Source organism: Salvia miltiorrhiza, chromosome 7 (assembly GCF_028751815.1).
Source record: "Salvia miltiorrhiza cultivar Shanhuang (shh) chromosome 7, IMPLAD_Smil_shh, whole genome shotgun sequence".
In the NCBI taxonomy this organism is placed as follows: Eukaryota; Viridiplantae; Streptophyta; class Magnoliopsida; order Lamiales; family Lamiaceae; genus Salvia; species Salvia miltiorrhiza.
Genome location: NC_080393.1, coordinates 22816967 through 22843208, shown reverse-complemented (window position 1 = coordinate 22843208; position 26242 = coordinate 22816967). Strand labels below are relative to the sequence as shown.

The following is a 26242-nucleotide window of genomic DNA, read 5'->3' as shown; positions in this document are numbered from 1 at the left end:
TGAGCCTTTGACGTGAAAATTTTTATCTCCCCCATTTAGACTTAGTTGATAAACTTAAAGCTAAATTCAATGTGTTCGGGGCGAGATGGGCTTGCGCCTTTTGTATTTAAAGTTTTTTTTCCCCCTGGGTGTGGTGCCATTCCTCTGGCGAGAGTCGTTTCTCTGGCGGAGGCCAGCTTTCTGGCGAAGACCATTTCTCTGGCGAGGGTCATTTCTCTGATGAAAACCATTTCTCTGGCGAGGGCCATTTCTCTGGCGAGGTGTGGAGGGGAATAGGAGGGTGAGGGGGAGGGGGGCTGCGCTCCTTAGAGCTGCCTACATACCCATTTAAGGGATCAAGCCCGAATGTAGTTCTGACCTGCATGCAAAGGTCAGTAATTGTAGTAGATGGTATGGGTCTCGGAAGACCTTATTGAAATAAAGTAAAATTTGTAGAGTTTGGGATCAAGCGTGGTATTGCTTGAGATGTAGAGCGTTCCAACTGTTGTTGATTTCACGTCCGTCTGTCGATCGTAACCTGTATGCTCCACGTCCAACCACTTTGGTGATCAGATATGGTCCTTCCCAATTCGGGGCTAATTTACCCGCACTTATTTCCTTGGTGTTCTGGAACACTTTTCGCAACGCCCAATCGCCCGGCTTAAATGTGCGAGTGCGGATATGTTTGTTGTAGTGTCTGGCGATGCTTTGTTGGTAGGAAGCTATTCTGATGTTTGCTTTGTTCCGTTTCTCGTCGAGGAGATCTAATTCGTGGCACATGGCCTCTTGATTTCCATCGTCTGTCGTGAGCTCATGTCTGGCGGTGGGTACTTCGCTTTCTATTGGGATTACTGCCTCCATCCCATAGGCGAGAGAGAATGGTGTTTCCCCTGTTGATGTTCTTGTAGTTGTTCGGTAGGACCATAGCACGCCTGGTAACTCATCTGCCCACCTTTCCTTGGCCTTCTCTAGTCATTTCTTCAAGGTGTTCATGATGGTTTTGTTGGAGGATTCCGCTTGCCCGTTGGCTTGGGGGTACCTTGGCGTTGAGAAGCTTAGCTTGATGTTCCAAAACTTGCAAAAATCTTGAAAGTCTGCGCTTATGAATTGGGACCCGTTGTCCGTGACGATCTCCTTGGGCACCCCATACCGACAGATCACGTTCTTCCATATGAACCCCTTGACTTCTTTGTCACGAACTTGGTGGAAAGATTCTGCTTCTATCCATTTGCTGAAGTAATCGGTCACTGCCAACATGTATACCTTCTGCCCGGGTGCGGTGGGCAGTTTGCCTACAATATCCATCCCCCATTTCATGAATGGCCATGGTGAAGTGATAGCGGTCAGGGGCTCCGGGGGCAGGTGTGATACTTGGGCGAATCGTTGACATTTGTCGCACTTTCTAGCATAATCAGCTGCGTCAGTTTTCATGGTGGGCCAATAGTAACCGCTGGTTAAAGCGCGGTGTGCGAGGCTTCTTCCTCCTGAGTGATTGCCACATTCACCTTCATGTAGCTCGGATAAGACGTATCTTGCTTCTGCAGGGTTAATGCATTTCAAGTATGGACCGGTAAATGAACGTTTATACAGTTTACCTCGAATGATGCAGAATCGTGCGGCCTGAGCTTTAATTCGACGTGCGTCATTCTGATCATCTGGGAGTATTTCTCTTTCGAGATATTCCATTATTGGGGTCATCCACGTTTGTCCGACTGATATTGCAGTCACGTGTTCCTCGGCCTCGTCTCTTTGTATTGCTGGATATTGAAGGCAAGTGATTGTTATTGTTTTAGGTTGTGCGATCTGAATTGCTGACCCCAGATTGGCCAAGGCATCAGCGGGGCCATTCTCCACCCTCGGCACTTGATTGATGGTAAACTCTTCAAAGCCCGATTGGAGTTCTTTCGTCTTGCCCAAGTAAGCCGTCATTTTCACATCTTTGGCTTGAAATGTACCCTGCATCTAGTTAACTACAAGTTGAGAATCACTAAATATGTTAATGCGTTTTACCCCAATTTCTTTAGCTAGTCCGAGTCCAGCTATCATGGCTTCATATTCAGCCTCATTGTTGGTGGTTTTGAAATCACATCGGATTGACCGCTCAATGTTGTCTCCTCGTGGTGATGAGAGGATAATTCCAAGTCCGCTCCCTCGTACGTTGCTAGATCCATCAACATATAGTTTCCAAGTTCCCGTTTGGTCTGGTTCTTCCGTCAGACAGCATAACTCTTTGTCGACCTGTATAGTAAGGTTAGGTGCAAAGTCGACAACAAAATTGGCTAATACCTGAGATTTAAGTGCGGTCCGTGGTTTATATGTGATGTCGTATTCGCTCAACTCCACTGCCCACTTTGTCAATCGACCAGATAGTTCCGGCTTGTGGAGTATGGCTTTGAGGGGGTATGTGGTCACCATTGAGATCGGGTGGCATTGGAAGTAGGGTCGAAGTTTTCTTGCTGCGTGGACCAATGCGAGAGCTAGTTTCTCCAGTTGGCTGTATCGGGTCTCCGAATCTAGGAGGGACTTGCTCACATAGTATATCAGCGCTTGCCTCCCTTCGTCCTCCCTGACCAGCACGGCACTGACAGCAGTCTCGGACACGGCTAAATAAACCAATAGGACTTCATGGTCTTTTGGTTTGGCCAGAAGGGGCGGGTTGGTCAGGTATTGCTTGAGTTGTTGTAGTGCCTCCTCACACTCCTCTGTCCATTCAAAGGTTTTTGATTTCCTAAGAGTGTTGAAGAATGGATGATACCGCTCTGAGGATTTTGAGATGAATCGGCCCAACGCGGCTATCCTCCCTATTAATTTTTGTACGTCCTTGACGCATGTTGGGGATTGGATCTTCATGATGGAGTCGATTTGGGCCGGGTTGGCCTCTATGCCCCTTTGGGTGACCATATAACCTAAGAACTTCCCTGCACTGACACCAAAAGAACATTTAATAGGATTTAGCTTCATATTGTATTTTCTAATAATCTCAAATGTCTCCCTCAAATGATCAATGTGGTCTCTTGCGCGGATGGACTTGACCAACATGTCATCGATGTAGACTTCCATTGTTTGGCCCAACAAGCTTGCAAACATCCGATTGACCAGGCATTGATATGTTGCTCCCGCATTCTTCAATCCGAATGGCATATATTTGTAGCAAAATAACGCTACGCTGGTCATGAAGGCCGTCTTCTCCTCATCATCAGGGTGCATCCGGATTTGATGGTACCCCGAGTATGCGTCCATGAAACTCATCAATTCATGTCCTGCTATCGCATCCACTAGCATGTCGATGTGTGGAAGTGGGAACGAGTCTTTCGGGCATGCCTTATTGAGGTCCGTGAAGTCGATGCAGACCCGCCATTTGTCGTTCTTTTTCTTGACCACCACCACATTTGTGAGCCATTCGGGATAGTGGACTTCTCGAATGAGTCCATTCTTAAGGAGCTTCGTGACTTCATCATTCACTACTTGGTTCCTCTCTGGTGCAAACTTTCTACGTTTCTGTTTCCTCGGTGGGTAGCCCGGGGTGACCTATAACCTGTGAACAATAATACTAGGGTCAATTCCTGTCATGTCCTCGTGGGACCAAGTGAAACAATCATAGTAATTAGATAGGAAGTTGATAAGTTTCTCTCTGAGTTCTGGATCGAGTTGTGCTCCAATCCGAACTTTGTGGTCTGGAAAGCTCGCATTAATTTGAATTTCATCTATCTCCACCATCTCCTCCTCGATCAGGCTGCGTGGTCTCTTCGTTTGATTTCTCTGCTCTGCAGACTCTAACTTCTCTGCTCTGCAGATTTCGACTTCTCTGCTCTGGCACCTCACCGATTTAGACTTTCTCTCTGGCACCTTGGCGACTTCGCTGCGCTGGCCTTTGTTGGTTTCGCTGCTCTGGCAGCTTCGACTCCTCTGCTCTGGCAGCTCGCCGACTTCTCTGCTCTGGCCGTTGTCGATTTCGCTGCTCTGGCCTTTGTCGATTTCGCTGCTCTGGCAGCTTCGACTTCTCTGCTCTGGCAGCTCGTCGACTTCGCTGCTCTGGCCTTTGTCGATTTCGCTGCTCTGGTAGCTTCGACTTCTCTATAGCTTCGTGTGTTGACTTTTATCTTGAGTGCACCGCAAGGTATGATGTGGGTGTTCCTGTTCTCCCATGTGCCTTGAATGGGGCGGGGCTTCTTGCTGTAATTGCTATAAGGATGGGTTTTTCGCCTTAATAGTAGTTTGGTAGCATGCCCTGGAGTCCGTCTGCTCTCCCTTGATCTCTTTAACTCCCCACTTGGTTGGGAATCGTATGACTTGATGATAGGTAGATGGTACTGCTTCCATTTCGTGGATCCATGGACGGCCTAGGATGACGTTGTATGCTGATGGGGCGTCTACCACGAGAAACCTAGTGGAAAGGTTGACTCCCTCTGCGTAAACGGAAAGATCGATCTCCCCTACAGTAGTCGTACTCTCGCCACTAAAGCCAACGAGTACTGCCGCTTTCTTGATTAGTTTGGACTCGTCCAAACCCATCTCCCTGTATGCACTGAAAAACAAAATATTGGCAGAGCTGCCATTGTCTATTAGCACACGCTTTGTTAAACAGTTAGCAATATAAATGGAAATGACTAAAGCATCATGATGAGGGTGTAGAAGCTTGTCTGATTCGGATGTTGCAAAGCTGATTGTCAGGGTTGGATCCGTTGGTCCAGCTTTGCCGGAAGGCAGAGCCCCTATTTTGCTTGATCTAGCCTGTCTGGCGTGTCTCTTGGCGGCTGAGTGGGTGATTCCGCTGACTTCGGAGCCTCCGGATATCACGTTCATGATAAACATGCTTTTTTACCTCTTAGTGTGTCATATTTGATGGTTAGTTATGAGGTTTTTGTGTGTTTGATGGTTTATTTTGAGCTTATATTGGTTTTTGGTCAAGAACTTGTCACTCGCTTGTGTTTGAACGTATTTTCAGAAATAACGAAGAAGAATTTGGAAGATTTGGCTGAAATACAAGTTTTAGTTCATCTCTAGAGGAGTTCGTGAGTGCAAACGGTTCGTAAATCGGAGTTCGGACGAGGGAGAACGAGCCAAAACAAAATCACTGCGCAAGGCCGCGCGAGGTCGCGCGGTCCAGGCGCGCGGCCGCGCGACCCGGCCGCGCGACGATGGCAGAAGTTGCTGGACTGCTCACGCGGGCACAGCGCGCGGGCGCGCGAGAAGGCCGTGCGAGCTCGCGCGGTCCAGCCATGCGGCCGCGCGACCCGGCCGCGCGAAACGCCGAGTTCCGCCCAGTTTTTCCGATTTTTCACTAAAAGCGCGTTTTTGGAGTATTTTCGGGCTTAGACGACCTAGGGCTCATAAATACCATCTTTTAGCTTATCCCAGACACCTTTTATCACCTTTGATCATATTCTGACTTTTCCTGAGAGCTGTGAGACACGGAGCAAGAGCAAGACTGAAGAATCTCAACTTCTCTACGGTTTTTCATTGTTTAATGTTTATTAGTTTTATTGAGATTGTGATTGTTAGTCATATGTCTATGTGTGGCTAAATCCCTTTTTCCCAGGATTTAGGGAGTAAACATGATTCAAATTTCTAACTGTTGATTTAATTAATTGAGATTTATATTCCTTTCTATGTTCTTGTTATAATTGTTTGCTTTGTTGCTTGATCACCAATTTAGCATTATCATAGGTTTTAATTTGAGATCGGGAGATGATAATTATAACCTGAACTAAGAACATATAACACATTTATTTTAATTCTAAAGGGAATTAATAATTGTGAAGGCTTTAATCCTAGGAACTTTTAGGAGTTACATGTTAGAAGTGTGATCCGGGGACGGTAGCCTTGCATGTAATCAACGATTTGTATGCCACGGGAGTGGGTATGAATTAACTTTGAGATTGCCTTAGGAATTATCTCATTAATTGAATCAAACGTGTTGGTTAGGAGAATCTGTTGAAACCTTTGCCTTGGGAAACTCTCTTTCTTCTGTTACTTCGCATTTTTACAGCTTGATTTCCTTTCAGTATTCCTTTATTTCAATTTAAATTTGTTTTCAAGAATCAAACCTTTACAATTCGGTTTTCCAGATAGAGTAAAGTGATTACGATTAGGCATTGATAACAATTAGTCCCTGTGGATTCGACCTTGTCACTGCTATACTCAATTGCACCCGTACACTTGCGGCGTGTAAATAAAATAGCGAACAAGTTTTTGGCGCCGTTGCCGGGGACTGATTTTTATCAGTACTATTCTGTTAATTGTTTGATACTAATCTGGATTTTTTATTTCTGTTATTTATTTTACTGTTCTTTGTTTTTCCTGTGGTTCTAATTCTTGTGTTTGGAGCTTTCCAGGTAGTGAATGGACACACGATCTCAGAATCTTCCTCTTGAAGATTTTGATCCAGAGATTGAAGCCACGTTCCACCTCAACAACAACAAGAAAAGAGAAGCCACACTAGACACGATGGCTGCCACTGCAGAAGAAGTCCGGGGGTTGAGAGAGCAGCTGCAGGCGTTGTTAGATGCTCAGAAAGATGCTGGCAAGCAGAAACAGGCCCCGATCAATGAGGCGTTCACTCCGCATTATTATTTTCATGAGCCTCCAAGAGTCAACGCAAATAATTTTGAGCTCAAGACTGGTTTAATCACGATGGTGCAGCAAAACCAGTATGGAGGCAAAGCTGTGGAAGATTCCAATGCGCATCTGGCGCAATTCTTGGAGTTGTGCAGCACCGTCAAGATGAACGGAGTCCCAGATGATATCATACGACTCCGCCTTTTTCCATTCTCACTCCGGGATAAGGCAAAGTCATGGTATCAAACTTTGCAGCTGGGAGCTAATCCGGTATGGGGGGATTTGGCTGATCTTTTCCTACGGAAGTTCCATCCCCCCGGGCTCACACTGAAGCTAAAGATGGAGATTCTCCAATTCCAACAGTTTGATGGAGAGACACTAGCAGAGACATGGGAGAGATACCAAGAAAAGTTGAGAAAGTGCCCGTCCCATGGTTTCGATGAGGGGACTCTGGTGGTTATGTTCTATAACGCTTGTGGGGAGCGCACCAGGATGTTCATGGATACAGCTGCAGGGGGCTCATTGCTCAAGAAAGGAAGTTCTGAAGCTATGGAGATCATTGAGAGCATGGCCACCACGAGCTATCAATGGCCATCCGAGAGAGTTCACTTGAAGAAAGTTGCTGCTACCTCCAGTTCGGAGCCTATGGCGTTGATTTTGACTCAGCTGGCAGAGATGAACTCGAAGATCAAGGCTATGACTGTTGGCCATCCTGAGCCGGCTGTGGAGATCCCAACAGGCGTAGAAGACGTCAACTACATCAATGGCAGAAACTATGGGAACTATCAGCATGGACAACAGTTTCATCATGGAGGGCGTCCACATCCCAATTTGGCTTATGGGAATCCGAATAACGCGCTTCATGCTCCACCAGGATTCTCTGTCACCAATGGAGTCATCAATGATGAAAAGAAGCCTAATTTGGAAGAGCTGATGATGAAGTTCATCTCCAGGGTAGATGAGAGGATGGAAAAGCTGGAGTCCAATGCCGTTGCTGTGGGGACTCAAATGAAGATGTTCGAGACCCAATTGGGCCAAATAGCCACAGCCGTCAACAAACTCCAACAGTCGGGCAACCTCACAAACAATGCCAAGGTAAATGCAAAGGAGCAGTGCATGGCCATTGGGTTAAATAGTGAAGGCACCTCAGATTGCAGCCATGGATCTCGTGAGATGGAGAGACCAGAGCTATCGTGGAGAGTCTGGGAGGAAGGTCGACGACTTCCACCTCATCTGCGTCCTCCTGGGTGGTTGCCGTTTCCCCAGCGTCACTTTAAGATGGTTGATCTGCCGAGCGGGACTACACAGGAAGGGGCTATGACGGCAACAGAGGAAAGCGCACGGCTGATTGAGGAAAAAGCTGAGGAGGTCACTGTTGAGGTTTCTGGCAGAAAGAAGGATGCAAAGCAAAAAGCTACTTCGCCAGCAACTGTGGCCATTCCTCTCCCTAAGCGCCATAAGAAAGAGAGGGTGAAGGAGCAGTTCTCCAAGTTCTTAGAGATCTTCAGGAAAGTGCAAATTAATATTCCGTTGGTGGAAGCATTGCAGGAGATGCCGCAATATGCTAGATTCCTGAAGGACATTATCTCGAGGAAGAAGAAGTTGGTGGAGTTTGAGACGGTGAATCTCAATGAAGAATGCAGCGCAATCTTGCAGAGGAAGCTGCCGGCGAAGGTCAAAGATCCGGGCAGCTTCACACTTTCCTGCATTATTGGAAGCCAGCATTTCGGAAGGTCACTCTGCGACCTGGGGGCGAGCATCAATCTCATGCCGTTATCTGTTTTCAAGCAGCTGGCGATTGGGGAGTTAAAGCCGACATCTATGAGGTTGCAGATGGCAGACAGGTCGGTCACTTATCCTCGTGGAGTTGTGGAGAACGTGCTCGTGAAGGTGGGGGATTTTATTTTCCCTGCAGATTTTGTGGTTTTAGACATTGAGGACGACAACAAAATTCCGCTGATTTTGGGGCGCCCGTTCCTTGCAACGGGAAGAGCTTTGATTGATGTGGAGAAAGGAGAGCTCACGTTGAGGGTTCATGAGGAAAGCCAAACGTTCCATGTCTATGAACCATGCCACATCCAAGAAGATGAAGTGCCCAAGAAAGCTAAAGATCCGGGCAAGGTAAGTGTTGATATATTTAATACATTTGATACGGATCCTTTTTCTTGGCAGGACCCACGTGATCGAAAGTTTAAAGGAAGAGCTCTGGATGAAAAGCATGGAGTAGGAAGCAGCTGGTCGCAGCACTGCTTGTACCAGCCACCTTGAAGAGGTTGCTGTTCTGTCGAGCTAACGACGTTAAAAATAGCGCTTATTGGGAGGCAACCCAATTTCTGGTTAGTTTATTCCTTTTCGTTTGTTTGTTTGTTTGTTTTCGTGCCCCACAAATCCTTTTCAAACTTATTCTCCTTGGTGGTGAATAAGTTTGGGGGGATGTGTCTTTGTGGGTGCACTGTTTGCTTTGGTTGTTCTTGTTTGTTTTGTCGTTGAGTTGTTTAGTCTTGCTTTGTTGATTTCTTTGTGATGTACCTTGATGATGATGTGAGTAGTGCAGAGTTTTGTTGGATAATTGGCTTATGACGATTTCTGCTTTAAAATTGTGAAATTGCATGCGTTTGTGTTGATATTGTTGAGATTGAGCATGATTGATGAATGATAAGCATGGTCTCTTTTGATGTTGCAATCAATGAAATAAGCTGTGAGATTTGAGCCTTGACTGTCACCATGTTTACAGTCTTATTTCTTATTCTTGAGTGATTGTTCGAGCATGCATGTGTCTCACTAGAACTTGTCTTGGTTTCTCTCTCGAGGTCACATAGTGTGCTTAATAACTTTGAGATGATAGAAGGCCATCTTTGCTAGCCTATATATCCCATATTTGTCCTATTACTATATATGATCCTAGTTCGCCCCCTTTGAGCCTTTTATTTTCCATTTTATTTGGTTTAGCCGTGGGTGGGAGCTTGGAGATTGTTGTTATGGGGTAGTTGGTTTGTGGAGATGTGTGTTTATGGATTATGTACTTTGATCTTGATTGAAAAAATCCTAGTACCCTACAAGTCATTGAAAAAAAAAAAAGAAAAAAAAAAAAAGAAGAAAGAGAGAAAAAAAGAAAGGAAAAGAGAGAGCAAAAGAATTGAAAAAATGGGTACATAGGATGCATTAGAGAGACATAATGTTATGAGAAATAATTGTTGAGTTGTGATGATTTCTCGCATTGAAAAATCTGGTTTTGTGAGAGGTGGAAGATGGTATGATTTAAGAATGTTATAAGGTTGGTGATCGAGCTACATTGAGGAGTATCTTTTAGTCACTCAGCCAAATTTATCCTACCTTACCAAAGAGCCTACATTACAACCTTCAATAAAGACCTTTTTGATCTTGGTTATAGGAGCACACATTTAGTGGTGGAGAGGTGAGACGATTGACAAGCTTATGGATGAGTACTTGTTTAGCTTGAACTGAGCGTATACACGTCCTTTTTGAATTGATACACTTGAGAGTTGAGAGTTCTTATATTCTTTATCTTTTTGGTGAGGATTGCAATTCATTGAGAGCATAATTTGAGTTTGTCAAGATTGTGATATTGTGATGATAGGAGATACAAATGCATGTTGGTATTTTGTTGACAAATCTGAAGCCATAATGTTATCCACTTTTCTCTGCGCTCTTGTTGATTCATTCTTGGTTCATCTTTGTTTTGTCCGAGGACGGACAATAGTTCAAGTTTGGGGGGTTGATAAACATGCTTTTTTACCTCTTAGTGTGTCATATTTGATGGTTAGTTATGAGGTTTTTGTGTGTTTGATGGTTTATTTTGAGCTTATATTGGTTTTTGGTCAAGAACTTGTCACTCGCTTGTGTTTGAACGTATTTTCAGAAATAACGAAGAAGAATTTGGAAGATTTGGCTGAAATACAAGTTTTAGTTCATCTCTAGAGGAGTTCGTGAGTGCAAACGGTTCGTAAATCGGAGTTCGGACGAGGGAGAACGAGCCAAAACAAAATCACTGCGCAAGGCCGCGCGAGGTCGCGCGGTCCAGGCGCGCGGCCGCGCGACCCGGCCGCGCGACGATGGCAGAAGTTGCTGGACTGCTCACGCGGGCACAGCGCGCGGGCGCGCGAGAAGGCCGCGCGAGCTCGCGCGGTCCAGCCATGCGGCCGCGCGACCCGGCCGCGCGAAACGCCGAGTTCCGCCCAGTTTTTCCGATTTTTCACTAAAAGCGCGTTTTTGGAGTATTTTCGGGCTTAGACGACCTAGGGCTCATAAATACCATCTTTTAGCTTATCCCAGACACCTTTTATCACCTTTGATCATATTCTGACTTTTCCTGAGAGCTGTGAGACACGGAGCAAGAGCAAGACTGAAGAATCTCAACTTCTCTACGGTTTTTCATTGTTTAATGTTTATTAGTTTTATTGAGATTGTGATTGTTAGTCATATGTCTATGTGTGGCTAAATCCCTTTTTCCCAGGATTTAGGGAGTAAACATGATTCAAATTTCTAACTGTTGATTTAATTAATTGAGATTTATATTCCTTTCTATGTTCTTGTTATAATTGTTTGCTTTGTTGCTTGATCACCAATTTAGCATTATCATAGGTTTTAATTTGAGATCGGGAGATGATAATTATAACCTGAACTAAGAACATAGAACACATTTATTTTAATTCTAAAGGGAATTAATAATTGTGAAGGCTTTAATCCTAGGAACTTTTAGGAGTTACATGTTAGAAGTGTGATCCGGGGACGGTAGCCTTGCATGTAATCAACGATTTGTATGCCACGGGAGTGGGTATGAATTAACTTTGAGATTGCCTTAGGAATTATCTCATTAATTGAATCAAACGTGTTGGTTAGGAGAATCTGTTGAAACCTTTGCCTTGGGAAACTCTCTTTCTTCTGTTACTTCGCATTTTTACAGCTTGATTTCCTTTCAGTATTCCTTTATTTCAATTTAAATTTGTTTTCAAGAATCAAACCTTTACAATTCGGTTTTCCAGATAGAGTAAAGTGATTACGATTAGGCATTGATAACAATTAGTCCCTGTGGATTCGACCTTGTCACTGCTATACTCAATTGCACCCGTACACTTGCGGCGTGTAAATAAAATAGCGAACAGTTCACAGTTCTCTCATGGTGTGGTGAGTCTGGCGGGCTGTCGTCTCTGTGTTTCTCTTGCTTATCCCTTCCTTGTTGTAGGGTAAGCTTGCCCTTTTCAGTCAGGTAATCGGTGAGGTGGCCTTGATTTAGTACGTGGGCCACTTCCAATCTGAGAACGATGCAATCCTCTGTCCGATGCCCATGATCTGCATGGAACTCACATCATTTGGATCTGTCCCTCTGGTCAGCTGGGGCCCTCATCTTTTTTGGCCATTTGACTTTGTTGCCTAGACTCTTGAGAGCTAAGATCGCCTCGGCTGGCGAGATAGATAAGTTGTACTCTGGGATCTTGGCCCTTTCACGTGGTCGCGTCTCGTAAGGTTGGTCATACTGTCTCCTTCTGTATTCGTGTCGTGAAGATGGGTAAGGCTCAGACCGCCTATCATTTGTCCTTCTATCTACCCTGGAGATCGGTGGTGGCTGTATTGATCTTCCTCCCATTTGATTTGTGCCCATGCTTTGGCAAGGACGTCCTTCATTGTTCTACACGGGTATTTGGTGAGATCTTTGTAGAGGTCTGAGTCGGGCAGAAGACCCTTCCGGAAGGCGGTGACCGTCGTTTGGGTGTTGCAATTGGTGATGGACACCTTCTTTTTGTTGAATCGGCTGATGTAGTCTCGAAGAGGTTCGCCACGCTGTTGCACCACGGCGTAGAGATCCTCCGATATCTTTTCAAGTTTCCTGCTACTAGCGTATTGCTGCACAAATATATCTGTTAGTTGAGCAAAACTTGAAATAAAATAATTTGGAAGGTTAGTGTACCACTGGAGGGCCGGTCCTGTCAGACTAGAACCGAACCCCTTACACATGCAGGCCTGCCTCAATCCACGAGGAATTGCGGCAGTGAACATCCTTTGCTTGTACTGAGCGATATGGTCGGTCGGATCCATCGTGCCGTCAAACATTTGCATGCTCGGGAAGTTAAACTTGATGGGCATCTCCACCAAGGCAATCTCATCCACAAAGGGGGAGTCGGCATAGCAGTTCTTCGAGCTCTTGTGGATAGGTGCCGGGACACCAGGAATTCGCTGGATCAATGCCTCCATTTCGGCCAATCTTACGGCCAGGGCCGGGTCCATGTTCGGATGGGTACTGGTCGTGGCTTGTTTGCTCGAGTTGATATGGAATGGTTGATCGGACGCATTGTTATCTTGGTTAGCTATAATCATTTACCTTGATATTCCATCCGGCTGACACGTCAGGGTGTTGCGCACGTGATCTCCTTCCAGTTGCCCTGGTGGTACTACTTGCATCTGGGTAGTGTCGGTCTGACCTGTCGGAAGAGATCGAACCATCTCTCCTGACATTGAGTTGATCTGGGTTGGGGTTTCCATTACAGTTGTCCCGGCTGTCCCGGTCATCCTGGTCGCCCCAGATGTTCCAGTTATCTTTGGTACCCCAGGTGTCTGACCTAGGACTTGCGTTTCACCTGCAGTCACAAGAGTAACACCCGTGTTAGGTTGAATTACCCCAGATCCAGTGTTTCTTACCGAAGATGAAGGATCGTCTGGGATGATCTCAGTTCCGTGAGGGGTGAGAGGGATGTCCTCGATGTCCACCATGGAATTGACGGGGACTCGGAATCGGTCCAGATGGTGTGTTCGAATTGGCGGAGGAGTTTGGATCTGGGTGAGAGTGTTCAGTCGGGCTAGCAACTCTAGGTTTTGCTTTTCCAACATCAGCCTACTCTCCTTTTCTTGGGCCATCTGGTCTATCAAAGCATTGAGCTTCGCATTCATCTCCACCTGGGCTAGCAGTTCCGATTGGGTTGAACCCACTTAGTCTGAGGCGTTCTTCGGGTCGTGAGCGTCGTTCGGAGCACTCATGGTGTAGCTTTTGATTGCTAGGGCCCCACGGTGGGCGCCAAATTGTGGAGGATGAATCCAACAATCACGGAAGCGACGTCGGCAACGTCCAAATCGATGGGCACTAGCAACCTGAAACCACTAGCAACGTTAGAGCCCTCCGAAGAGCACCGGTGGGGGTGTCAATGGAAGGGCCTCCGACGCTCAAGTCAGTAAACATTTGTAATAAAAATCGTATTGAAAGCAATTGAAAGTAAATGAAATAATGAATAGGATCGATTTAGTAGACGGAGTTGAAGGCGATTGAGCAATGAGCGAGGGCCGTTGGGTCGTCCCGGTTGATCTGATCACCGAAAAACCTAAGGCTGGGAGCGTGGAGGCAGAATAATGCTAGAGAATGTGTTAGAATGAGAATGATCGTAAGTATCAGTCTGAGTGTTAATGACGGCGTGTCCCCCCATTGTGTTAATGAAGTAGTATATATAGGTATAGGCCTGATGGCTAGGGTTTTGCTGGCACGTCCCCTTAAACCCTGGTCGTTCCGATATTTGGGGGATCGTATCCCTGACCTCGTTCCTTTCTTTCTCTCCAAGTCGCTGCCCTTCTAGGGTTTGTTGGAATATTCTTTGAAACCCTAGCGGCTCCGAATTTTTAGGAAATGATCTTCCGCGACTTTCGTTTGACCTAGTCACCCACGTTTGACTAGGTTTTCGTAAGCGTATAATTCCGTTTGTTTGCTTTCGTATTGAGGTGTTTACTATGGTGTCGCTGCCAGGGCGGAGGGGTCACGCCTCTGCCCGAGCAGAGAGATCATGCCGCTGTCAGAGCAGAGGGGTCGCTCCTCTGCCAGAGCAGAGGAATCGTTGATTCCTCTGACGAGGACTTCGCTGATTCCTCTGGCGAGGCGCCAGAGGAATCGCGGCGAGCAGGGAAATCGCCCCGAGCAGAGAATTCGCTGATCCCTCTGGCGAGGGTTTCGCTGACTCCTCTGGCGAGGACTTCGCTGATTACTCTGGCGAGGGTTTCGCTGACTCCTCTGGCGAGGACTTCACTGATTCCTCTGGCGAGGGTTTTGCTGACTCCTCTGGCGAGGACTTCGCTGATTCCTCTGGCGAGGCGCCAGAGGAATCGCGGCGAGCAGGAAAGTCGCCCCGAGTAGAGAATTCGTTGATCCCTCTGGCGAGGGTTTCGTTAACTCCTCTGGCGAAGACTTCGCTGATTCCTCTGGCAAGGCGCCAGAGGAATCGCGGCGAGCAGGAAGGTCACCCCGAGCAGAGGAATCGCGGCGAGCAGGAAAGTCGCCCCGAGCAGAGAATTCGCTAGTCCCTCTAATGAGGGTTCTGCTGACTTTTCTGGCGAGGGTTTCGCTGACTCCTCTGGCGAGGACTTCGCTGATTCCTCTGGCGAGGCGCCAGAGGAATCGCGGCGAGCAGAAAAGTTGCCCCGAGTAGAGAATTCGCTGATCCCTCTGGCGAGGGTTTCGCTGACTCCTCTGGCGAAGACTTCGCTGATTCCTCTGGCGAGGCGCCAGAGGAATCGCGGCGAGCAGGAAGGTCGCCCCGAGCAGAGGAATCGCGGCGAGCAGGAAAGTCGCCCCGAGCAGAGAATTCGCTAGTCCCTCTAGCGAGGGTTCCGCTGACTTCTGGTCAGTCGGATTTTATCCACTACAAATGTGATAAGGGTTTATTGATCTACTTTCATAGTTGTTTGTTAGACGTAACAAGAGACAGGGTCAGTTTACCGTAAGATTCTTCCGCTGCCATTTGTTGTTCTATCTATGCAAGTCTCCATTTACTTTGTGGTATATACCAGCTATTAAGTATTATTCTATTCTTTGATTTTTTATTTATTTATTAGGCACTTTAAACTGTTTCTGTGTTTAACTATTTGTTATATTTTGTAGAAATAGATTATCGTTTTGTATGTTATCAGGGGATGAAACATCCAAGAAGGAACGAAGGTCAAGATGGAGATATGAGCGTGAAGAAAGAGTTTGTCAGAGTGAATAAGCCGGGAAGTGAATCGAAATATGTAATGATCATATATACTTGATACTTGGTTCATTCGGATGATAATGTATGAATATTTTGGATGATATATAATATTGTTATTGGTGATTTTATCATTTTATTGTTTTAAAGTTATTTATTTATTTCTTGAGATAAATAACAAGTGGTTCCATGGTCTAGTGGTCAGGACATTGGACTCTGAATCCAGTAACCCGAGTTCAAGTCTCGGTGGAACCTTAATAATTTTGTGAATGAGAGTAAAAAACATAGTGGATGACTTTCTGGCGACTCTTGTGGTAACCCTAGCTCTTCCCCGCCACCGCCGCCATGGATTTTCCGGCGCCGGTGAACAAAAACCATCGTCACTCCAATAGCCTCCCGAACATACACATCGACACGAATGCCTGCGGTTCGATTTCGTCCGAAAGAGACTTCCCGTCTCTACCCACCGCGAAACTTTCTTCTCCCTCTGCGATAGAGAAACATGCAGACGCTAGGGTTTTTGAAAACCCTACTTCTGAAAATACGGAATCCATACAATTGGCTTCTACTCCCAAGGCGTCTGATACAACGAAATCATATGCTATGGCCATTGCTCCTAGAATTGCTCGCAAGCCAGATGTTTTAATTCATCGATACTCTTTGCTCCAGCCAAAGAAGTGTGGCGAAGAAATCGTTATCACGTTGCCTAAGGAAGTTTATCAGCAAAAAGTTAAAGACTCTGAATTTGCTATCATCGGCAGATTGCTCATTCGCAAAGGCAACACTCCTCGTACTTTGAATGATTTGCAGGAGGACCTGAAGCAACTTTGGAAACCTACGGGTGAGTGGAAAATTATACCGCATGCTAAAGGTTTTTACACTATTCAATTTAGTTCTCTCGACGACAAAAAAAGAGCCAAAACTAAACTGGTTTGGGATTTGCCGATTGGATCGTTCCGGGTTCGGGATTGGGTACGCAATTTCGATCCGTATAAGGAGATTTCTTCTGTCTGCCAAGTTTGGGTGCGGATTTTTTGCCTTCCAAGCGAATACTGGCTCCCTGAGGTGTTTGCTGTGATCGGGCGTGCTCTAGGTACTCCCATAAAAGTTGACTATGCGTCGGCGTCTGGAGATGTTGGACATTTTGCTAGAATGTTAGTGGAAATTGATCTTGCTTTACCCTTGCTGGACTCTGTTAAGATTGATTGTGAAGATGGATATTTCTACGTTGAATTTGGATTTGAGAAGCTACCATTATTTTGCAACAAATGCAAGATTACGGGACATTCTATTGATAAATGTAACAAGCTTATCAAATCTTCGGATAATGCGAAGGAAACTTTGGTTGAAGGGAAAGCCAAGGAGGATAAAAGCAGGAAGCCGGATAACAAAAATGGATTTCAAGAGGTCAGAAATGGTAAGCGACAACCTCATTGGCACCAAAAACAGATGGACAAATCTGGTAAGGACGTGGTGAATGGACCCAACGCAGGAAACAGATTTTATGTTCTTCAAAATTCGGCAGAACAGTTGGAGAAACCACAGAGATCGAGTGACAGCGGTCTGGTCTTAAGTCCTACTGAAAATTCCCTGTTATGTATGGGCCGGACTTATCACTGCTGGTATCGAGTCATACAGGTGAGGGCTCTGCTAACCACGATTTAGATGAACAGATTGAGGCCTCTGATTCGGAAGAGTATGATGAGGAGATTGACACGGAGCAAGTGTCGGGAGAGACTCACAGAATTGTTGAACCTCAGATACAAACACAACGTGTGGATCATCTGGTGCAGGGAAAAATGGCAGAACAAACTGAGCAACCGTCAATGGAACAGAATTCTATACCTAAAAAGAGGGGACGGCCACTAAAAACTGAGCAAAAACCTGAGGGGATGAGAAAGCTTCCGACAGCGCAGGATAGTATCAAAGGAAGGCTTCGAAAATCGGAATACATGCGTACGGCCCCTGCGGCTGAGGCGGATCAAATTATAAGTGCAAAGTTAAATAAAGCGCGATTATCTGGGCAGACCCCTAGGGATTTCGTGGTCACGAAACATCCAACCAGCAGCGCACGTGCCATGTCGAATGTTGCAACTCAAAGTTGGGCAGCTGAAGTGGAAGCCGGCGATGTCCGAGACTCTCACAAAAGTTGATTGATGAATGCTATTATTTGGAACATCCGTGGTATTTCGGATGAATCTAAACGTGTTCTTAGAGAGCATTGTAGCTCTTTTTCTCCTATTTTTTGGGTCTTATTGAACCAAAGTCTGATTTTTCCAGAACCAATGCTGGTTTTTGGAAATCTATTAATATGGTGCCTCGGTTTCAAAATAACAGAGTGAATATGAGCTCTAATATTTGGATTTTCTCGCATCCAGATCTTACTACTTCGGTTGTCTATTCTTCTTATCAGGTTGTTATTGTGGATTGTTGTTGGGCTAATCACCAGTTCAGAGTTGCGGTGGTACATGGCTCTAATGACTAATTGCTTAGGCGTCATCTTTGGACTGATTTATTAAGCTTTATTTCCAGACATATGGTTATTATTGGATATTTTAATGCTGTCAAAGGTTCGCACGAACGTTCCAGTTGTTGTAGACCTAACTCGGCTGCTTGCCAGGATTTTTGCGAGTTTATCGACGCTTCTAAGCTCATAGAGTCTCCTACGATGGGTCTCAAATATACTTGGTCTGGCCGCAGATTTATGCCGTCTCATGTGGAATCAACGATGGATAGAGCGTTATTTTCTATGGATTTCTTCGAGATGTGGCAGCAGGTTTATACGCAAGCCTTGCCGCGTTTAACGTCTGATCATTCGCCCTTGGTATTGCATTGTATTTCTTCTTATAGTGGTCGGCGCTTCTTCCGCTTCTTTGATATGTGGACTTTACATCCTGATTTCCTGACTGTTGTTGAAAAATCTTGGACAGATAATGTTGATTGTAGCTGCCCTATCTATACGGTTATGGCAAAAATCAAACGTCTCAGAAGCGTTCTCAAGATCTGGAATAAAAATACTTTTGGGAATGTGGATAAAAAAATCATGGAGACACAGCAGGATCTTATGGATATTCAGGCTCAAATTGCTGTTGATGGTTATACTGAGGAGTTATTTGAGAAGGAGGTTCAGGCGCAAGCGACCATCAATACCGCACTCTCGGCGAAGAACTCTTTAATGCAGCAAAAGAGTAGAGTTAATTGGCTTAAGGATGGTGATAGAAATACCGCTTTTTTCCACACGATGCTTAAGTATAAGCGAAAGCCGAAGATTATTTCTCACTTATCGATTAATGGTGATTTAGTTTATGATCAGGAAGAGATTGGAAACCACATTGTTGATTATTTTACCAATCTTTTCGATGATAGCGGGGATATTACTGATGACATCACTGCGGTGGAAGCGGTGATCGACAGGATGGTGACGGACCAGCATAATGCTCTTCTTTCGAAAATTCCTGAAGATGATGAGATTGCAGCTGCGGTTTTTAATATGGACGCTCAAAGCTCGCCAGGACCGGACGGTTTTTCTGGTCACTTCTTTCAAAGTTGTTGGAATATTATCAAGGATGATATTTATCGTGATGTTCGTACTTTCTTTACTTGCTCTTATTTGCCGACGGGTTGCAACTCTAGCACTATGGTTCTCATTCCTAAAAAGGATACGGTGGTTTCGGTGATGGATCTTCGCCCGTTAGTTCTGTCGAATTTTTTATTCAAAATTATCTCGAAAGTGTTGGCTACTCGTCTTAGCTCTTTGGCCCATCACTATGTGACGCCTAACCAATTTGGGTTTATTAGCGGACGTTCGATACACGATTGTATCATGCTGGGGTCGGAGGGAGTGAACTGCATGCACAGAACTGGTAGTGGCATTAATATGGCTTGCAAAATCGACATTAGGAAAGCCTTTGATACTATCAACTGGACCTTTCTTCTTAATGTTCTTCGTGTCGCTGGCTACGATCAAAGGTTCATTAAATGGATTGATGTCATTCTTAAGTCTGCAAAAGTTTCCATCCTTTATAATGATAAGCTTTGCGGTTATTTTAGCTGTTCTCGTGGTGTTCGACAAGGAGATCCGCTTTCCCCGATTTTATTTGGAATTGCTGAAGATGTTCTGAGTACTCTTTTTATTAATTGTGTCAACTCGGGTCATCTTTCTACGATGAAGTCGAGCAGGGGTTCTCCCTTCTCCACTCATCTTTTGTACGCCGATGACATCTTGGTCTTCTGCCCGGCTAATGACAGAAATGCTCAGACCATTCTCAATATTCTAGATTATTACGGGAAGATTTCGGGGCAAAGCTTCAATCCTGAAAAGTCTCAGATTTTCTTTTCCAACAAAGTTCAGACCTTCTTGCGTCGCTCGATCACTAGAACTATTCCGTTCTCTGTTGGGAATCTTCCTTTTATTTATCTTGGAGTGCCGATATTTAAAGGGAAAGTCCGTGCTGCTCATCTTCGTTCGATTCATGATAAGATTTTGAATAAGTTTTCTAGATGGAAGGGTCTTAAACTTTCTATGGCTGGACGTTTGTGTTTGGTTAAATATGTGATTCAAAGCTCTTTAACGCATTCTATGATGGTTTACCGTTGGCCACGACAGCTTCTCCATGAGTTGGACTCCAAATGTCGTAACTTCATCTGGACTGGTGACACTTGCAAAAAACCCTCCTGCCCGGTCGCTTGGAATCGGGTTTGCTCGATTAAAACAGAAGGTGGGCTGGGGGTTCGTTCTTTTTCTATCATGAATAAATGTTTCCTCATGAAAATCGCCTGGAAAATTATCTGCGGGAAAGATTTTGGTTTTGACTTGATCAAGGATCGATATCTTAATCGTTTCTGCAGGACGAAAAATCTCACGACTCCGTCCACATTATGGATGCGTATTAGAGAGGAAGTCGGAAGTCTGGTTGAAAATTCTTATTCCTTCATTGGGAACGGCAGCTCCACGAACTTTTGGACTGACGACTGGCTTGGATATCGTTTAATTGATAAATGTCATATCCCTCATTTCATGTGGAACTATCTGCATTATCCGGTTTCGGAATACTTTTACGATGGAGTTTGGCATTTCACTCAAGATTTCATAAACTTGTACCCTCACGTCGTTTGTGACATTCTTCTTATTCCTATTGGGGAGGATACGGATATGAGATATTGGAAACATTCTATGACTGGTAATGTTTCATCGGCTAATGCGTTTGCTAATGAATGTCATAAATTCTCGCGTGTTATCTGGGGAACATGTCTGTGGGAATCGTATATTCCTGTTCGGAGGTCGCTTATCTCTTGGAGAATCATTCAAAATAGATTGCCTACTCTTGATCGTTTGATTCGACAAGGTATTCAAATGCCGAACCATTGTCCTTTTTGCTTTAAAGCGGCTGAAAGTATTCCTCATGTCTTCTGGTCTTGTTCGGCGGTGCAACCTATCTGGAAAGAGCTGCTTAGCTGGTTTAATCTCGAGCATGCTTTACAGGAGATTGATATTCATAACTTTCTAGTGGCTGCTTGGAATATCAAGCTTAGCTCACAACTTAATTGTCTCTGGAAAGCTGGAGTCATCACGGTTCTTTGGGCTATTTGGGGACAACGTAACAGCTGTGTTTTTGAAGATAAAACTTTTGATTCTAGGCGGGCTATTCAAATGGTTAAAGTTTGTTTTAAGGAAATGGACATGAACTGCAAGAATATTGGCCATATGTATAACTCTTGGTCAGATTACACCATGCTAAGGAAAATTGGCGTTGCTCCTAGGGCCGCTCCTCCCCCGGAGTTTATAACCGTGCATTGGTGGCCGCCGGCGGCCCCTTGGATGAAAGTTAATACCGACGGTTCGGCAATGGGAGCTCCGGGTCGCATTGCTGCAGGAGGTGTTTTCAGAGATAATTGGAGTTGGGTTAGAGGATGTTTTCATGTTAAAGGAGGAGTTGGGTTCGCTTATGAGGCAGAATTAATGGCTGTCATTACCGCCATTCATATTGCTAATTTGCGTGGATGGCATCACCTGTGGATTGAGTCGGATTCTAGCTATGTTGTCCATCTGCTTAACACGCGCTCTAGAGATGTTCCTTGGCGATTTGCTGCTTCTTGGCATTCTATCCTTAGCATTCTCAATACCTTCAGACTACAAATCTCTCACGTTTATCAGGAAGGTAACACTGCGGCGGATATTATGGCAAACCATCAACGTGAGGAGGGATGGTGGCCACATGAAATTACTGAAATTCAAAAAGTTGTTCGTCTTGACATGCACACGCATAGTCACCTGCGTATCAAGAATTAATGAGTTTTTGGTTTATTTTTGGGTGGACTTTGGAGGAGGTTTTGGTTCTTTTACTGGGAATCGAAACTCACGGATCTCTCCGGTGGTTGCCCCGAGCGTTCTTTCTCATTCTCTGTAGGAGGATTTCTTGGCTCCAGATGCGGCTCTCAAGAATGATCTGGAATGACTTTGATGTTAGCGAACGGCTACGAGTTGGCGTTCCTCATTTGGCTGAGGAGTTTTGTCGAACTGTTGGTGAGCGGGATTTTACGAGAAGTGTGTTCACTGGTGAGATGACTAGGAATTTGCGAGGTTGGCTGTGCTGTAGGAAGCTCATAGAGAGTTTTTATTGCGACATTTTTTCATTCAGTTGGAGGACGTTGATTGGACTGATGGTCATGGATTATTGGATGAAGCGGAGCATCTGGATTTTGATGTGCATGATTGGCTGTTATAGTAGTTTTTCTTCAAACAGTTGGAGGCGCTTTTGGGAATGTTTTTCGTGGTTTTTTGGCTGGAGCTTGGCTCCTATTTTTCGCGCATGTTTGTTGATGGGACGAGAGAGCTCGGCGACGGAGCCTTACCGGCTGAGTCTCTCTTTACTCGCCACATCTGGATTTTGTGGCTGTTGCAGAGAAGTTTCAGTTGGCTGGAGAAGGGTCTCGGCGACGGCGTATCACCGGCCGGGGCTCCTTTCACGACAACTCGGGTTTTTTTGTCTTTTTGGCACCTTCTCTTTGGTTGTTCGATGGCTGGAGGAGGGCTTCGGCGACGGCGTATTACCGGCTAGGGATCCTTCTATGACAGACGTCGGTGACTTTTCTTCAAACAGTTGGGGGGCGCTCTTTAGGCTGCGTTTCATGGACTTTTGGATGGAGCTTGTTCCCTGTTTTTCGATTTTGTTGGTTGGGTGGCATTGGGATGGACGTGGCTGCGGCGCTCGCACCACCTGCATTCTGTGGCTGCTGCAGAGAAGGTGCCTTCGTGATGTTTTCAGTTGGTTGGAGGAGGGCCTCGGCGACGGCGTCTCACCGGCCGGGGTTCTTTCCTTCACCGTTCGTGCTTTTTGTTGGATTGGTACCTTCTCTTTGTTTGCTCGATGGCTGGAGGAGGGTCTCGGCGACGGCGTATTACCGGCCGGGGATCCTTCTATGACAGACGTCGGGTTTGTTGGTTCGGTTCTTTTTTCCCTTGGGTCTTCTTTGTTTATTTTTGTTCTCGTTGGTGTTGTGAAGCCGGGATTTTCTAGGGGCGATGGTACGGCCGGAGCTTCTGAGATTCTCCCATTTCAGCTTCTAAACACTTTTTTCTTTTTCTTTTTAGACGAGTACTCTTTTTCCTCTTCCTGAGGTTTTAACGAGGCTCGGCCCTTAGTCTGCTCTCTGTGCTTTCAAGGGTTTAGGTTTTTTCTCTTCTCTTTTTAATATAATCCTATTTTAATAATTCTTGAGATAAATAACATAAAAATTGAGAAAACAATATTAAATATTAAAGATAACGGTTAAAACCGTTATAAAAAGTACAAAAAACTGTTAACTATGATGGAAAAAAATATAAATCTAATAGCATAACGGTAAAAACATTAATACATAACGGTAGGAACCGTTATGTATTTCTTACAAAGATAACGGTTTAAACCGTTATAAAAAGTACAAAAAACTGTTAATTATGATGGAAAAAAAAACAAAAAATTTAATACATAATGGTAAAATCTAAATACATAACGGTGAAAAGCCGTTATGTATAACCTTTATAAATAATGGATGTGTACCTGTTGGGAACTTAATGAAATATCCTAGCCCTAGTTTTGATGATACCAAAACTCTTAAAATTTCATTTTAGTCTAGAACTTTTCGAACTCAAGTGTTAGAGTTCAGTTGCTTAGTTTGTTTGAAGTTCTGAAGACTGAAGACCTCACGACTGAAGACAACATGTGAAAAGACCAAGTCAAATACTAGTGAAGTCAACTGGACGAAGATCTCACTAAAGCATCAGTTATGACTGATTAACTAATGTTGGAAACTTAATGAAATATCCTAATCCTTGTTTTGATGATACCAAAATCAATAGGTTTCTTTTGTAATAGACTATAACAGCTCGAACTCAAGTGTTAGAGTTCTTTTTCTAGTTTAGCTTGTTGTTCTGAAGACTGAAGACTGAAGACTGAAATACGAAGGATTGAAGGCTGAAGTTGCCGACTGAAGCATCAGTCGAAGAATCAGTTTTGACTGATTACTTAATGCGTGCCACGTGGAATCAGCGGACTGATACTAAAGTCAAGTATCAGTTAAACATTCTTCCTCGGACTGAACCTCCAACGTTCAAAAGAAGCCACGCATTCCAAAAATACAACCGCATTAAATGCAGAGATCTCAGGATCGTCCTTTCTCTGCAGAGGTCATTCCTCTTTGGTGATCACCTTTTCAGAGATGTTGCATCTCCTGCTCTTCAAGATAGTCGTTCTCACCAAACAAGGAACCTCGATGATTGAAGCCTCAGCCCGAGTTCAAATTACTCTCTAACGGAAAAAATCTTGAAGACCTTCTCTGCCAGCGGATCTATTCAAGACTTCTCCTATAAATAGTGCTCGAGGATCACTTCAATCTTCACCGATTCAACGACATAAGCTGAAACTCTGCCAAAATTGTTTTTCAGCTAAAGCCCAGACTCTCCAAAGTTTGAATCGAAGAAGAGAATCCCAAAGCTAAAAATCAGTCACTACTGATTACATAAATTCTCTTAGACCTTAGGCAAACTTCGTTTACCCAAAGCCTAGGTCAAACTAACTGCAAAGAACTTGTTCTTTGACGTTTAGTTGGCAAGTTTTCAAACCTCCCTTCAAATGACTGAATCGAGTGTTTGTGTTGTAAAGGAGTTCAGAATGACGTTCTGTCTCCGTGAGATCCTAGTGCCCAGTGCGTGCTAGGACTGAGAAATCCAACAAGGTGTGTTGGTACTGAAGATTGGATCTTCGGTTGTTTCGGTTGTGTGTACCTGTAAGCACATGTTCAGGTTTGCAGTGCACTAGTAAGCACTTGCAGAGTGAAGTTGTTGGTCTGATCCACCGACCGTGGATATAGGAAGTGTTTTCTGAACCACGTAAAAATCTCTGTGTTATTTACAGCCTTTAGTATTTACGTTCTTACTTGTGCTCTTCCTTTCGTAAACTGAAAACTGATTAATTGCAAAGAGAAACTTAAGACTAACAACATGCTCAACTCACAGGCTATTGCGAAGCAAAAGTTTTCCGCTGCGTGTGTTATCAGTCTTACTGATCTATCCTCTGATAGTCAGTAAGATTTATAACATCTCTGTTTATCAAACTCGACTGAAGCCTAACGTGCATCAGTTAAGTTCTTTTGACTTAACTGATAACTCCTTACTGAAGAGTATTCAGTATCAGTCATCAACCCTGTTTTGGTCAAAACTCTTTTCAGTAAACAGGTTTCTGAGTTTGTGTTTGAAGTTTCATTTCAATCTCTTGTAAAGATTGAAAATAGCCTATAGGTGTATTCCCCCCCCCCCCCATACACCTATTCGAGACCTTCCGGACCTAACAATTGGTATCAAAGCAGGTTGTTCACAAGAACAATTCTGTTTTGATTAGGTTCTAATTGAACTAGATCTTTTTTCTCAAAGGTCTCGAAAACTTTTCTCTTTCAAAAAGTGCTTACTGCTTTTCTTATCTGTTATTATCTGTTCTCTCTTTTTATATGGAGACTAACCACAGCAGAGTATCCTCTCTACCTATGTTTAGTATTGAAAAATACGACATATGGAAGTTTCAGCTTGAAAGCTTCCTCACCGCCCAGCATTGCCGAATGTGGGAAGTCATCACCAATGGACCCATCGTGATCACTGAAATTGTCAGAAGAATTCCTCTAGAACCATCTAGAGATCCATTCAACGATGTCCAGATCAAGCCAAAGGCAGACTTCACCACAGAAGAAAGAAAGCAGGATGAGCTTGACAACCTCGCAAAAAATATCATCTCCAGCACATTTCCAGACAAGCACGTCACCAAGATCATCAAGTGCAGAACTGCAAAGGAGATGTGGGACATTCTTGAAGGAATGTGCATCGGATCTGAGGAGATAAAGGAGAACAAGTTGTCCATAGCTTGTTAGAAATTCAACTCTTTCCTCATGCTCAAGAATGAATCTGTCGACGAGATGGAACTCAGATTCAACCAGATCTTGAACGAAGTTTAATCCATCTCGAAGGACAAGTACACTCAACGAGAAATCAACCTGAAGATTCTTCGAGTACTTCTGCGAGGAGATTGGGAGATCTACTCAGTCGCTCATCAAAATAAGCCAGGATTGAGTCGACTCCCGACAAACAAGCTTTTCTCTGATCTCTTGACTAATGAGTACGACATTCAGAGAAATCTTGAAACCAAGAGGGCTGGAGGATCAGATGAAGATGGTCCATCAACCTCAAAAGGAGCAGCGCTGAAAGCATCAGCAAAAGAAAG

The 26242-nt window shown here is 44.6% G+C and overlaps 1 protein-coding gene and 1 non-coding gene across 2 annotated transcripts; both read left to right on the top strand.

Moving 5' to 3' along the window:
• The first annotated feature begins 15680 nt into the window (after positions 1–15680).
• Positions 15681–15752, top strand: TRNAQ-CUG (transfer RNA glutamine (anticodon CUG)). The gene has a single exon. It is a non-coding gene; the product is annotated as a tRNA-Gln (tRNA).
• A 2281-nt stretch (positions 15753–18033) lies between these two features.
• On the top strand, positions 18034–21786 carry LOC130993974 (uncharacterized). The gene has a single exon (XM_057919013.1). The coding sequence runs from the start codon at positions 18034–18036 to the stop codon at positions 21784–21786; it is 3753 nt and encodes a 1250-aa protein (XP_057774996.1).
• Positions 21787–26242: the final 4456 nt, after the last annotated feature.

Excerpts from the sequence above, each read along its gene's own strand:
- LOC130993974 (XM_057919013.1), top strand. The coding sequence starts at position 18,034 with ATGGTTATTATTGGATATTTTAATGCTGTCAAAGGTTCGCACGAACGT.